General features: G+C 43.7%; 2 protein-coding genes across 4 annotated transcripts; one reads left to right on the top strand and one right to left on the bottom strand.

The window, feature by feature from the left end:
* Nucleotides 1-344: 344 nt before the first annotated feature.
* On the bottom strand, nt 345-3366 carry tmem30b (transmembrane protein 30B). Its single transcript, XM_053845350.1, has 8 exons — nt 3257-3366; nt 2737-2934; nt 2248-2355; nt 2058-2165; nt 1906-1996; nt 1692-1829; nt 1416-1622; nt 345-1004 (listed from the first exon to the last, which is right to left on the bottom strand). The coding sequence occupies exons 2-8, from the start codon at nt 2923-2925 to the stop codon at nt 826-828; spliced, it is 1020 nt and encodes a 339-aa protein (XP_053701325.1). The 5' UTR covers nt 2926-2934; nt 3257-3366; the 3' UTR covers nt 345-825.
* Nucleotides 3367-3556: 190 nt separating this feature from the next.
* On the top strand, nt 3557-12766 carry kdm1a (lysine (K)-specific demethylase 1a). Of its 3 annotated transcripts, none has more exons than XM_053845780.1 (22): nt 3574-3636; nt 4191-4227; nt 4493-4786; nt 4993-5158; nt 5304-5437; nt 5552-5630; nt 5716-5808; nt 5889-5995; nt 6101-6182; nt 6261-6355; nt 7320-7337; nt 7575-7717; nt 7783-7873; nt 7990-8124; nt 9185-9258; nt 9999-10110; nt 10245-10377; nt 10447-10634; nt 11035-11149; nt 11279-11406; nt 11948-12094; nt 12157-12766. In XM_053845780.1, the coding sequence occupies exons 2-22, from the start codon at nt 4198-4200 to the stop codon at nt 12355-12357; spliced, it is 2565 nt and encodes an 854-aa protein (XP_053701755.1). In that variant the 5' UTR covers nt 3574-3636; nt 4191-4197; the 3' UTR covers nt 12358-12766. The 3 variants fall into 3 exon arrangements, with proteins under 3 accessions (XP_053701757.1, XP_053701755.1, XP_053701754.1); XM_053845779.1 differs by having other exon boundaries at nt 4990-5158; XM_053845782.1 differs by lacking the exon at nt 4191-4227 and having other exon boundaries at nt 3557-3636; nt 4990-5158.
* Nucleotides 12767-14456: the final 1690 nt, after the last annotated feature.

The following is a 14456-nucleotide window of genomic DNA, read 5'->3' as shown; positions in this document are numbered from 1 at the left end:
CAGCGGTGATTACACTTTATGTCGTCGAGTTTTGCTTTTTAATGATCGAGTTATCGCCATTGTTGCAGTCATTTCAAAAGGACGTGGGAGGAATCCGAAAGCATCTATGTTATAAGCAACTATCATTCCGTTTTAAATGTTTTTATTGTAGCATCAATTGAAAATCGTATTTATATCTCCTCTCATACATTGCAAATGCCTTACAACTGTATGATATTTGTACCTCTATTATATAATATGGTTTCATTTGTATTGCATACAACACGTTTTAAGTGTTTTATTTGTTGAAACTTGGTAAAAAGGGGATAAAGAAAGACATCATGTTGTTGAAAGACAGATTTTATTTCAAATAAATACAGTGTCTTTGACATTATTCCGTTTATAACAGCAAAATGTGTGGACTTTAAAACATTTCTTGCACAAAGTGCCAAAGAATCATACACAAATAAGGTCCAAATAAATTTAACTATGGCTTAGCTTCCCCCATGGCGGTGAAAGAGGTACAAAGAATGAGCAAGTGTCACAAGTTGCCTGAGAAAAAAAAGAAAATCACACAACTATAAACATAACTTTACGACAAAGGAACCTGAGTTGTAACACATGTACCCATTTGATCCAGAAAATTCAAGATTTATCCCTGATAGAAAAAAGGTCAAGTCACTCCTCAAGATTTAACTAAGAAGTGGTTAATGTCCACATGTAAAAGTAAATATATATCAATAGGGAGCAATAAAAATGACACACAGCATTTCCTGACTTCACCTGTTTCATGACTGTTTCCTTTTGTAACAGAATTTCCAGGAACTCCAGTAAGAAAAAAAACGATCAATCCCCCTCTGGGAATTTAAACTTAGCATAGACGATGAGCATCACAACGGACATGACGATACAGAGCGAGCCCACGACCAGGTAAGCAATACCCAGGAACTCATTCTTGCCCCCCATCCACGACACATTGCTGAAGACCACCTTCTTTCTGCCGTCGAAGCTGAGAACGGGATAATCTGAGGGGCAAAATGTCAAGGAGATTTGGAGTGAAATATGATTCAGTTAGCTGTTTCATAATAAAACAGAATCATTTAAACTGACAAAAAAAGTATAGCGTGAAATGCACAATCCAGTTGGTGACTTCAACCCGATTAGAAATTTGCTTAGCTGATTTACCTACTTGTACACATCAGTAACACATCACTGCCAAGACACGACTGTCCTCACTCTGCCTGTGTTAAAAAACAGAGCCGCACCCTCACTAAAAAAACAGGTCGGACCACAACGCAAACACTTGACAATAACCATGCTTCAAGTCCTGGAACCTTTATGCTGATTTAAAGTACTTTTACTGTAAGACTCTTGAAGGAAGGACTCCATTTTTACCAACTATTAAAATCAAATTCCATTTTGATATCAAAGGATACTGTAAGCGATCCTGAGGATGTAATCTCCAGCTGGCAGCCCCTCAGCATATTCCCCTTCTGTGATTCGTCGATATAGTTTTCGGAAGTCAGGAAGGGCGGCTCGTCTCATCCACACCAGGAAATCTTGATTGAGAAAGCCGTTGTTGGCGGAATCGGTGGTGTCCAGCTCGTAGGCAGGTTTGGACCAGAATATCGGCTTGACTGTACCTAGAAGAGAGAGGTTCTACATGTATAGTTCACCAAACCTAACCAGAGAAATAGGGTCGAAGTGTTTACCATTGAAAGCATTCTTGATAGGTGTGACATTGGGATTCCTGTATTTGATATTGTAGTCCGTCCACCAGGCTATGCCCTTTCCATCCAGCGGTACCAGCTTGTTTTCACCATTCACAACTCGATACAGCGTAAAGGTATCTTCCCAAAAAAAAAAAGGAAAAGGACATTTAAATTCAGTAAACAGAATCTCAGGTTGATGAACGTTACTACTCACCATTGAACATGCTGTTGGCTACAGCTCCACATGGCACGATTGGCTTCTTGCTGCTATCATATTCATAGGGAGCGCAGGTGTCACTGGGGCTCTGTGGAAAAGCCAAAAATAAGTTCATAATATCAAGTATGGCAGACATGTTATTGACTCACCTTAAAGTTATCGAGGTCCCCAAACAGTTGATCATCATCCCTCGACACGCCGTACTTTCTGTGGTTTTGGAAGTAGTTCGACAATCCATAGTAAAAGAACACAGGTCCCTGTTGGAGGCAACATGGAAGGAGTGATGCTACTTCAAACAAAAAAAAAAGGTAATGCGCATTATAACAATATTAACTTTACCTCAATTAGAGTGCTGATGGTGAACGGCAGGTCACACCGACAATTCTTGACGTCAGGATCAGAGCATTTAAAGCAAGGCGAGTTGTTCTCCTCACCAGTGTAGTCAAGCTTCAGGAAAATTAATAATTAAAAAAAGGTTCTCTTCAGACAGAACACATTGTCAAGACAATGACAAACTCAAGGCCTAGGGGCCAAATCCAGACCGCTAAGTCATTTTATGTGGCTCGCGTGAACCTGGAAAGCCTGAAACACTCAAGGAATTAGATGTAAACAGATGCATTTATGAACTTCAATTTTGGAAAAGCAGCGTCAGTGATGAAGGAAGACTATTCGTAGACAAACACATTAATGTTTCAGGCTGAAAGTAGCTGATAATAATCATAATCTAGACTGAGATCATGTTTTGTTTAAACTCTAATTACTGTTCAACAAAGCTACAATCGCGTTGCGACTTGTCTCAAAAATATATAAGTACTCGAAGCATTTTACCTCCAGTACTTGGATGTTTCGTGACGTGACAAACAGTGCAATGCCAATGCCGATGAAAGCGAGTCCAATCAAAACAAACCCTGGGATGACAATACCAGCAGACAACATCGGCTGCCAGGCTGGAAGCCTCTGCTGGGTGAAGGCAGTGTTGTCTGGGCGGTTCTCATACTCCTTTTCATCCTTTGCCATTTCTCACATCTGGAAAGAGAAGTTATGAGCGTTCAATCCTGCATGGCGACACCATCGAGATCACTGTGACGTCTTCCTCTGTATTGGGAGGCAACACTGCCACACAAACTACTTATATCTACATATTCTTTTAGGGTTATTCACTGGAAACATTCGAAAGTAATGTAACTCCTTTTGAAGCCTAAGTCTAAAGTCTAAACTCCGCACACATATTTCGAAAAACACAGCCACAAATATTAAAAGTACAGTTTGTGAAAGTCAAACACCCGAAGGTACGGTGTACAATCGTATTTTTCGTCGGTGATAAAGTCGAACTAAAGTCTCCACTAACCTGAAAAGGGCTCAAAAAGAGAACCCAAGGCGTCAACAAATGGAGAGTCGGAGCAGGAACAGGAAGAGCTCACCTTTACCTGCCCGTCCTGTTCGCCTCCTGCAGTGACGTCATCCACCGTCGGCAATAAAGTCAACCCAACTCAGTCTTGAGAACAACTACTTAAATTTTCTTTCACACATATTGTTTTTTTCGATGGAAAATAAATGAATGAGCGTGTTATTAAATGTTACATATTCAATACGGTTTCATATGAGTGACAAATGTGTAAACCAATCGGAGAAGGGAGATGCCGCCTCTCAGCCAATCACAGCAGAGTTCATTGAAAGGAGAGCTACTGCAGCTTCGTCTTTGTGTTGCCGTCCTCGGTGGACCAAGAGGTATTTAAAAACACTATTTTAGTGTTACCTATGCCAATTAAAATCAACCGTAGTTGCTCAGATCTTCAAACTTATTTTTTGCAGTCTGTGTAGCTTATTTAGGATTTAAATAAGCGACGCATTATCGTAGCACCTGCTAGCTACGTATCTCATTGTTAGCTACGGTCGCTAACGCTAACGTTTTGTAAGTGGAAGAGAATAAAGTGGAATTTAAGGTCATGTTCGGGTATTAAAGGTCGATCGCACTGCAGCCTAAACAACATATTGCGGACTTAATTCATTTGCAACCGGAATAAGCTGCGAACGGGGAGACTTTAGTGGTGTAGAGCATGCTAACGACTGTAGCTAAGCAGCGAGTTGTCGTGGTAATCGATGTAAATGTTTGAGACCAATCGGACCAAAGCACATTGTTTTTTCTTTAAAGTAACCCGTAGATCAAGTGAGAGGGTGCTGTTCTCTGTGCCGATACGATGCATTAGCTGTTAAAAGGCCAGCCGAGTCGTTTAGTATATCCTGCTCGTAACGTTGTTTCTGGTTTTGTCTTCATTCCGTAGTGTTTGAATGGATATTACCAGGTGCACCGAGAAATGGGTAAAAAACAACAACAACAACAACATCATTGTATCACTGGAACGTTCATTTCATTAACGAAAACATCTCCGCATAGTTATCGTATAACTACCATCCAATGAGTAGGCTATGATGGTGATGCATATTTTTTTCATTTATTGTTCAGTCGACTGTATTCATGATCATATTTCCTTTAAAATGTACTTTGCATCATATGTTTGACCGTGTTGCTGTTAGTAATCACTAGTAGACTCCTGTGTTGACTTGAATCTCTTTTCTCTTACAGGAGAGGCCACCAACATCTTCCATAATGTTGTCAAGTAAAAAGTCAGATGCCGGGTCATCTTCTTCGTCCTCGTCCTCCTCCTCAGGGGCAGTCGGAGGAGATAGGGCCCCAGTCACTGATGCTCAGACTGGAACTTCAGTCTCAGCTGCTGGAGTTATGGATGTAAAGAAAAAGGAAAGGTCATCCCCTAGTGGGGAGGCTGGAGGTGCACCTATGTCCCACCAAGCTGGTCCTGGCGGACTTGATCAGGACTCGGCTGAAGTCCGCAGGACCAGCAGGCGTAAGCGAGCGAAAGTAAGCATCTTAAATGTATATTCCCCAAAAGAAAGAAAGATAAAAGGGCCATTTAACCCTCATCTTCCCCAGTAGTGACTCTTTTACTTGCAACTCAATGGTAAAAGTCTTCTTTTTTTTTTTTATTCAGGGGACAGGTCCACACCCAGGGTCCAGTCAATGAGACGCAGGTTTTAATGATGCTTTTATTGTGCCTACTGTTGCAGGTGGAGTACCGCGAGATGGACGAAAGCCTCGCTAATCTCTCGGAGGATGAATACTACTCAGAGGAGGAGAGAAACGCCAAGGCAGAGAAGGAGAGAAAGCAAGTTATCCCTCCTCCGGTTCCTCCTCCGGAGGAAGAGAATGACAGTGAACCAGAAGAACCATCTGGTTAGTTATGGGATTAAATCATTTAGAATTGCGTAAAAGACCATCACAAACCAAAATGTATATAGCTTGGCACATTAGTTGCGTTATGTATGTGGCAGTGGGCGAAAGATTAGAGTCTATAATGCTGAACTGTTGCGATGCTTAGGTGTGGAAGGAGCTGCTTTCCAGAGTCGTCTTCCTCATGACCGCATGACATCTCAAGAGGCTGCGTGCTTCCCTGACATCATCAGTGGTCCTCAACAGACTCAAAAAGTTTTCCTCTACATCCGTAATCGCACAGTAAGGACATGGCTATTGGAGTCGGACTAAGACTAAATATATACATATATATATATATATATATATATATATATATATTCAATAGTGTCTGACACACTTTTGATCTCCCTTTAGCTGCAGCTGTGGCTGGACAACCCAAAGGTTCAATTAACGTTCGAGGCCACGGCACAGCAGCTGGAAGCACCATACAACAGTAAAGATTCTTCTATTTCTTTACTTTAAATCGATGGTTATTTTGCTGCAAACGTGAGTGAAATATTTCCATATTACTTTCTCAGGCGACGCAGTCCTGGTTCACAGGATACACAGCTACTTAGAACGCCATGGGCTTATCAACTTTGGCATTTACAAGAGAGTCAAGCCTCTACCAAGTAAGTTGATGAACTTATTTCCGCCGAAACGGCTATCGCATTCCATATTTTTTTCTTGATTGTGTCTATTAATTTTCCAGCTAAGAAGACCGGAAAGGTCATCATCATTGGTGGAGGTGTGTCAGGCCTCGCTGCAGCCAGGCAGCTGCAGAGTTTCGGGATGGATGTCACAGTTTTAGAAGCTAGGGTGAGTTAAAAACCAGGAAATGTTGTCGTCATATCACAAAATTAGAACCCGGTGTCGCTTTACTAATATTACTGCCACGTCATACTGACATGATCTCTGCTACAGGACCGTGTTGGAGGAAGAGTGGCGACTTTCAGAAAAGGAAATTATGTTGCTGATCTTGGCGCCATGGTGGTGACCGGCCTTGGTGAGAGTTCTGTTTGTGACTAATCAACCAGCAGAGGTCGCTGCTGTCCACAATACGCTCATTTGTCTCTGCTTGCAGGAGGGAACCCAATGGCTGTGGTCAGTAAGCAGGTGAACATGGAGCTGGCTAAGATCAAACAGAAGTGTCCGTTATATGAAGCCAATGGTCAAGCTGTAAGTATATTGTCATTATTGTCCTCTAGACTCATTATATTTTAACTGACTTGATAAAGAGCAAGTCAAATTCGCAACAACAAAGTGGATAGAGCAGTAGATAAGATGACGTAGTGAAAAACTAAAGGATTGCTCATCCCAAAGTCCTTGACCTTATTTACATTTTGTCATTTACCAGTCGGTCTCCATCAATGAAAATATTCTAAATTAAGAGATAATATAATACATACACCTCTTAAATGGGAGGTAAAACAATTATAAAGCATCTGCGTTGTGTTTTATATTTAGTAAAGATCGTGTGTATTAGTGTACACGATTTACATGTCTTGTCAGTTTCACTGCTGGCTAAATTCTATGCTGTAAATGTATTTTCTCTCAAATATGCGATTTGAACGGGCAAAGATAAACAGCCCGACATGCTCATGGCAGCTTCCTTTGATGTTGACATATAAGATTAGACTGTTCCAAAATCAAGACCTTGTGTTGCTACTGCCAGGGGAAGTAGTCCCCCCCTCCGGCGTTCAGTTTCAGTTTTGCTGCTCTTGGTGTCTTCAGCATCAACATCCCCCAGCTGGAATTTCAACCAAAAGAAACTGTTTTTGTAACTGTTTTGCTTGTCTGAAGTAGTTTAATACATTTAAGTGCTTGAAGCTGTGACTGCACCTTTGATAAATACTGTGTGTTTATTTGTAATGTTGTCTTTGGATGCATCATAAGAATGTTTAGTCTGTGCGACAGACGAGGAGAAGAGACTTGTAGCATTACACAACTTCTTGGTGAGCCTGGCAGGCTTCTGCTGGGCAGAAGGTTTTTTTTGTAGGGATTTATTGAAGCTTCACATTTGCCTTTCAGTTTATCAAAGTGGAGGAATAGTAAGTGCTATGTTACACATGCATGATTGAAGTTGGACTAACATGTTGTCTTCCCCTCGTTTCTTTCTCTCCTTGTTGCTCGCCTTCTTTAGGGGGAACGGTGTACAAGTGTACGTATTGGTTTATTTACAATGTTTCTTTTGCTTTACCATCCCTTAACTGTGTGATTCTCACTGTTTTCTATTGATGTTTGTTGATCCATGTAGCTCCTATTTTCATATAATGGGGTCTATGTAACATATTTAATTATGTGGAGTAGTTAGAAGTTTTTAACAGCTCATGCAAAAGCAAGAGCAGTTGAATCCTCCTTGAATTACATCGCCTCAACCACACTCTTCACCTCTCAGGTACCCAAAGAAAAAGATGAGATGGTGGAGCAGGAGTTCAACAGACTCCTGGAGGCCACTTCCTTCCTGAGTCACCAACTGGACTTCAACTTCTTGAACAACAAGCCGGTTTCTCTCGGCCAAGCCTTGGAAGTGGTCATCCAGTGAGTGGCGGTTATTTGCTCGGATGAGAGGACGCGTTAACAACGCAAATATTATCCTTCTGCAGGCTTCAGGAGAAGCATGTGAAGGATGAGCAGATCGAACACTGGAAGAAGATTGTGAAGACTCAAGAGGAACTCAGGGAGCTTCTCAATAAGGTAGGCAGGGTTCTAGTGAATATACGGTTGATTTTTTTCAGTGTCACAGTGAACTCTAGTTTCCTCTGTGTCTTGTGGTGGTTGTTTCCTAACATGCATTTGCATTTCTGTTCCAGATGGTGACCACAAAGGAGCGTGTGAAGGAGCTCCATCAGCAGTATAAAGAGGCTAGCGAAGTCAAACCTCCCAGGGATATCACTGCCGAGTTTCTGGTGAAGAGCAAACACAGAGACCTCACCACACTCTGCAAGGTGAGCATCCAAAGTCGCATGGGTTCAAACGTTACTCGTGTTCTCCGCCGTCTTTACGGTCTTCAACTGCCTTGCATGTTTTAGAGTTTACAACCGAGGGCTTAAAAGTGGTGAAGAAGAAAAAAAAAAAGCTTTTTCCAACTGTCCCAGTGTCTGTCTGAACTCAAGAATAATTGGTAGGTGGAGGAAGCGGTCAGCAGGTCTCCCACCACAGACTGCAAAGCCTCTTAAAAAGCGACTTCATCTTTTGAATTTCCAAGACAGATGCAACATGTGGAAGATGTTGTGCGTTACTTCAGTTTTTGGGCCACTCAGAAATGTTAACGTCTTTGGATCTACGTCAACCAGACAGGCTATCTTTAAGTGGTTTAATGCTCGACTGGGATGTATTATTAGAGTGCACGCTGCTGTTTTATTTTCAGCGTGAATAAATCACCTCCACTACTGCTGTGTGTGTGTGTGTGCGCACGCTCGGGAGTGTATTTTCGGACAGCTGGTGTCTGCAGCGGATTTGTCTGGGACCCATCCGCTGCCAGAGAAACCACTTCAAGGCCCTGATTCACAGTCTGTCTGTCCTAATGTATGCAGACACACTCGCTCCGCCACACGTGTGCACTTAGGACGCTCTGTGTATGTTCAGTATGACTGAGTTTTTCCCTCAATTCGGTGAGAATGTCGGCCAGGAGACGAGAAGTTTAATTGATGTGAGTCATTTTAAGAATGTGGAGACTCAGTAGGTGGTAGAGTTGTGCGTCTGATGCCAGTGAATGAGCCGGTTGAGTCACTGTCTTTCTGGAAAAAGTGTTGATGACGGCTGTCTACTGAAACTGATTTGGGTAATGGCAGGTACTACTGGGATGTGCACCCCAAAATGTGACACTTTGAAGAGTAAAATGCTCAAATATTTTTTTTACTTTGACTGCATCTTAGCTACACATATACCATACTCACATAACACACATATTGTCGAGCATAGGGTTCCGTGGCTCTAGTACACACCAGCAATGACCACAACTCAGTTTCAGTCTGCTGAATATGTGCGCTGACTTTGTGCCTGCAGGAGTATGATGAGTTGGTGGAGATGCAGGCCAAGATGGAGGAGAAGCTTCAGGAGCTGGAGGCCAATCCACCCAGGTAATTTGTCCAGAGCAGTGTGGTGACACCTCAAACCAAGGGTTCTTCCCTTTTCGATCTCGGGGCCCACCATCATGGTCCAACCAGCAGCAGAACCATATTCATCCAATTTACTGAAGAAAAAAAGGAAAAAATACCCTTGATTCAAACTGTTGAAACCGAATTAAATAAATATAATAAAAACATGTCTAAATATCATAATAGAAAAATGATAGATTTTATTTAAACTCCAAAGAAAATGTCAAGAAGAGAAGAAGTCAAGCGGCAAGGTAAAGTACAATGTTGCTCTTATGTACCCTTAAATACACACACTTGTGTGTGTATTTTAACCCAAAATTCATTTTCATATTTGCACTTCTGCACATTCACACACACAAACGCAGGTGATTTTGTCCTGATTCAAATTTGAAATGACCTAGTTTCCCCATAAGGCGGTTGAAGCTGCTTGTTTTCGTCTGCCAGTCTTAATGTCAAAGTGGAGCTACTGAGCATGTCAAGTGACTATTATCGTCTTTGAATTGAATCGGAGTGTAATTGTGTAATTATGAGGCCTGCAGCTCCTAGCAATGGTTGTTTACTGGTGTTGTGGGGCGCTGTGGCGGTAAACCGTCAGCTATATGATTATGACCATTAGCTGGAGCAGCATTAGCGCGTGCATGATTAAACCTGTCTCAGTGATGTCCCAAAAACCTGAGCGTAACAAGCGTGTCTTCTTCTCTGCTTCTGCCTTTTTCCCACAGTGATGTTTACCTGTCATCCAGAGACAGGCAGATCCTTGACTGGCACTTTGCCAACTTGGAGTTTGCCAATGCTACACCCCTCTCCACCCTTTCGCTCAAACACTGGGATCAGGTATGTAAGTGCGCCAGGTCAGGCACTTTAAGCTAGCATTCAGGGGTGGTAGTCCCGCAGCAAGACTGGTTGAGAGCCACCTATGTCAACAATATGCTTAGAATATGTTGTAATTTTAGTCATTTTAATCCCAGGATGACGACTTTGAGTTCACTGGCAGCCACCTGACCGTTAGGAACGGCTACTCGTGCGTCCCTGTGGCGCTGGCTGAAGGCCTGGACATCAAACTCAACACGGCGGTGCGACAGGTCCGATACACGGCCTCTGGTACGTGTCACTCTCCAGAGCCTCCGTCACCGTGAGAGCCACTTCCTATAACGTATTAAAATCTTGCAGGTTGCGAGGTGATCGCCGTCAACACCCGCTCCACCACTCAGACCTTTATTTATAAATGCGACGCCGTGCTTTGCACACTGCCGCTGGGCGTGTTGAAGCAGCAGCCGTCTGCCGTGCAGTTTGTCCCTCCGCTGCCAGAGTGGAAGACGGCAGCTATTCAGAGGATGGGCTTCGGAAACCTCAACAAGGTGAGATGATGAGGCTTCACTTGTCGGTGTCCTTATTTTCAGAGGCCACTCGATGGATTTAAATTTCTATGAATCATTTTTTTATCCAAGTGCGCCGCCTACTGAGCTCTGAATATTAGTGTCTTCAGACCCTCTGGTGGTGACCCCCTTAAAACAAAGTCTTTAGAATCAAGAGTCCTTCTTGAGAGCTTAAAGAATGTCGGAAGCATTTTGCCAGTAATCTGACTGTTGCTTCAGCAGACTCCTTTATTATCCTCTTATTCTACTGCATTGTTATGCAACCACGGAGGCTGTTGCTGCTCCTTTCTTCCAGCAGAGGGCGCCTCCACAACTCCCCCACTCATGCTCTGTATGTTCAGTGATGCTCTGTGCAGGACTCACTCCTCTGCTCCCTCTGAAGGTGGTGTTGTGCTTCGACCGAGTCTTCTGGGATCCGAGCGTCAACCTGTTCGGTCATGTCGGATCCACGACGGCAAGCCGAGGCGAACTCTTCCTGTTCTGGAACCTTTACAAAGGTGATCTTGGATATCACGCTCAGGGCTCTGCTGGATTTAATAGGCTGCCGATATTTAATCTGTTGTGCTGCGGCATCACGAACCAGTGATGTTTTCTACTGTGTTTAAACACGTGCTTGTTTCCCGCAGCTCCGATTCTGCTGGCCCTCATGGCCGGCGAGGCCGCGGGCATCATGGAGAACATCAGCGACGACGTTATAGTCGGACGCTGCCTCGCCATCCTCAAGGGGATATTCGGAAGCAGCGCCGTACCTCAGGTATGAAGCGCCGCCCATCGCCGACAAAAAAGGGGATCAAGACACCATGTGCAGGGAACAGTGGGATTTCAAATCTGTCCCTTCAGGCCATGTCCCCATCCCTTTCACCCTTTTTTTTTTTTTTTTTTTTTTTTTAACTGCCTCTCAAATATTGCTGAAAACCAGAGGACTGATGAAGTAGTGTGTGTGTGTTTCGCAGCGTTAATCTCCCGTGTCACTCGACAATGGTTTCCATTTTAGCGCGCAAGTAAATCCAGCCCTCATCGTTCGCAGCAATCTTTCTGACATGGATTTTTAGGCCCGGCATGCTAAGCTCCTTTTTGCTCATATTCAACATCACCATTTCCCCCTCGAATTACATCAGTGCCTCAGTCTCTAGTTGGCAGTTTAATCCACACTTCATTAGAGAGAGAGAGAGAGAAAAAAAGAGCTGCGGTTTGTGTTTTAGCTCCACCGTCGTCGGACTTTCCAATACTCCCACCAGCGTCCCCTCGCCTTCACCCAAACCAAGTCTTGACAGGCGTGTGTTTTTGTTTGGCAGCCCAAGGAGACGGTGGTGACCCGCTGGCGCGCAGACCCCTGGGCGCGCGGCTCCTACTCGTACGTGGCCGCAGGCTCCTCAGGAAACGACTACGATCTGATGGCACAGCCCATCACGCCAGGACCCACCATCCCTGGGGCGTCGCAGGTAAGCACACGTACACTAATAATATCAAGACGCCCTTCTCTGACCACGGCTCCACCACGCAGCCTGTCCCTCGGCTCTTCTTCGCCGGCGAGCACACCATCAGAAACTACCCAGCGACGGTCCACGGCGCCCTCCTGAGCGGACTCCGTGAGGCTGGGCGGATCGCCGATCAGTTCCTGGGTGCCATGTACACACTTCCCAGACAGTCCACTCCCACCGCAGCCACCAACCCGCCACAGGCCCAGCCCACCCCGGCTGTCTAGAAGCAACACCTGGAAGAGAAACGTCACACCCGTGGACCCAAGAGTCTTTTTTTAAACTTTAGAAGATTCAGGATAGACGACAAAGGACTCCACTGCTCTCAGACTATATTGTAATGTGATAATTTATTTCTATATAAAGTCTTAAACAAAAGCATGGCATTACTTTTGGTGCTCGTTCCTGTCCATCCGCGTGCGCAGATGACCACCGTGTCGGCTCCTCTGTCACCCTAGCTCTCTTCAGAAGTCGCCTTGTTGCTGTGTAGAGTCGAGTGTGTAGTTTGTTTTCAAAGTTCAAAAGAGGTTTATGAATGTTTCCTTTCTGGCCAAACTGTAATTATTTTATTATGGATTTTCTTTTTTATATTTCTTTGTTATTAAAACAAAAAACCTGAGTTGCAACTGTGTGCTTGTTATGCTTTGGATGGGCTGGCCTCTCGCTGACCTGCTTCACTGTAGACCTGGCTGCTGCACGGCCTGTGTGTGTGTGTGGGGGACTGAGACAAGGGTCTCTGGCATTAGCTCCACGTAGTGGGGGATCTGATGACTGGGAGGGGGGAGATTAAAATGGTCAACCATGAGCTTCTCAGTGGAATCCAGAGCACCGTGCCTGTCTGTTTCCACAATCCAGCACCGTCACAGACCACGTTTCCCCTCTGAAGCCGGAGCTGTTATTATTCCGACGGACGTGTTCGATGTGAGTGGAAACTCTCCACGTTAGACGACATGTCTGAGCGCATCTGCTGCAGCAGCTGTGCAACTCAGGTGTCTGGAGGAATTTTCACTCATATAGGCAAGTCTTTATCACCCGTGTGTGTGTGTATGTGAATCACCCTTGAGGTCAACGAAAGGCCATCTTTGGACCAAACATGGTCACCATGGACTGGTGAGGCTTCATGAAACTGTCCTCATTTTCAGAGTTCAGGAGGTGGCTCAGATAAAAACTGATATGAGGGGTCACTACAATAAAGATTAGCGTTGAGAGCGCCACCTACTGAGCTCAGGAAATGAAGACGCTGTTTCATGAATCTTGGTTCTCAAGAGCCTTTCATGTCACTCTCCAAGGAAGAACCTACAATGTATTTCCACCGTTGCTTGTCAGTACTTACCTCCACATGCGGCCCTCGCTCCAGAACAGTTTTCCACTTGAGGCAGGAATTATGTCCTTTTTCTGATGGCGAACCAACTTTTGTATCACTTTTTTTTTGCATTTTATAATATTATTTCTTTTTAATTTATTGTGGTATGTTGTGTACAGAGCATGTTGGGAACAGATTTTCCCTTGGGATTAATAAAGTTTTTCTCCGGAGGAACTGCGCCAGAGAACTTAAAAACCTGTTAAAGGACATGTAAACTTAACTAAGTACTAGGCTTATGAAGCTTTGTGAAACAGTGTAGTCATTCTCAGAGCAAAGGTGTGTCACAAAAGATGCGAAGTACTTCTTTGTATGGCGCAATATATGGTGGCGCTGAATGGCAAATGATAGTGTTACCACAAAAATGGAATCACAAAAGCAGACAAAACAACCAGACAGAATCAGTCACAAAAAATAACCAGAACAGTTGAATCACAAAAATGACCACAAAAAGGGAATCACAATTATATAAATGGAATAACAAAACATAAACAAAAAACAACCACGAAAAAATGAATCAATGAAACAATAAAAAAATGCAACTGAACCAAAATAGAAATGAAAAAAATAAAATAAAATAAAGGGGAATGATAAAAGCAGAATTAAAACAAAAAAAATGGAATCACTAGCAGAAAAAGCAAAAACGGATTGCTGTGATTCTGGATTGAGGTTTCGCTTTTTAGCATTGTCATTTGCCTTCCGGCCTTCCGTAGCTGTTACAACTAATATAACCGGGAGATGAACCCACCACCGTTTTGTTCCAACCACTACACAAACAAAGCCAACCTGTTCTGGAATGTACAGTGAAGCAGTTTAAAAATAAATATGAACAAATAAATCCCTAGTAATGTCCCCCTTTTCAGTGCGACTCGGGTTTAAAACCCCATTAAAGCTAACTGTAACCGACTAGCTTAGCTTAGCCTCCGCAGTCGGTGGAAATTGGCGGTAACAGCTTCTTAAAACTCA

The sequence above is a fragment of the Synchiropus splendidus genome, chromosome 16, assembly GCF_027744825.2.
Source record: "Synchiropus splendidus isolate RoL2022-P1 chromosome 16, RoL_Sspl_1.0, whole genome shotgun sequence".
In the NCBI taxonomy this organism is placed as follows: domain Eukaryota; kingdom Metazoa; phylum Chordata; class Actinopteri; order Syngnathiformes; family Callionymidae; genus Synchiropus; species Synchiropus splendidus.
The sequence above is the reverse complement of the archived record's forward strand: the minus strand, read 5'-3'. Positions and strand labels throughout refer to the sequence as shown.

Coding starts and splice junctions, on each gene's coding strand:
- tmem30b (XM_053845350.1), bottom strand. CDS start 2,925: ATGGCAAAGGATGAAAAGGAGTATGAGAACCGCCCAGACAACACTGCC. Junction 2,356..2,736: donor GAAACATCCAAGTACTGGAG/GTAAAATGCTTC, acceptor ATTTTCCTGAAG/CTTGACTACACTGGTGAGGA. Junction 1,830..1,905: donor AGCCAACAGCATGTTCAATG/GTGAGTAGTAAC, acceptor TTTTTTGGGAAG/ATACCTTTACGCTGTATCGA.
- kdm1a (XM_053845779.1), top strand. CDS start 4,198: ATGGATATTACCAGGTGCACCGAGAAATGG. Junction 5,631..5,715: donor GCTGGAAGCACCATACAACA/GTAAAGATTCTT, acceptor TTACTTTCTCAG/GCGACGCAGTCCTGGTTCAC. Junction 10,378..10,446: donor GGTCCGATACACGGCCTCTG/GTACGTGTCACT, acceptor AAAATCTTGCAG/GTTGCGAGGTGATCGCCGTC.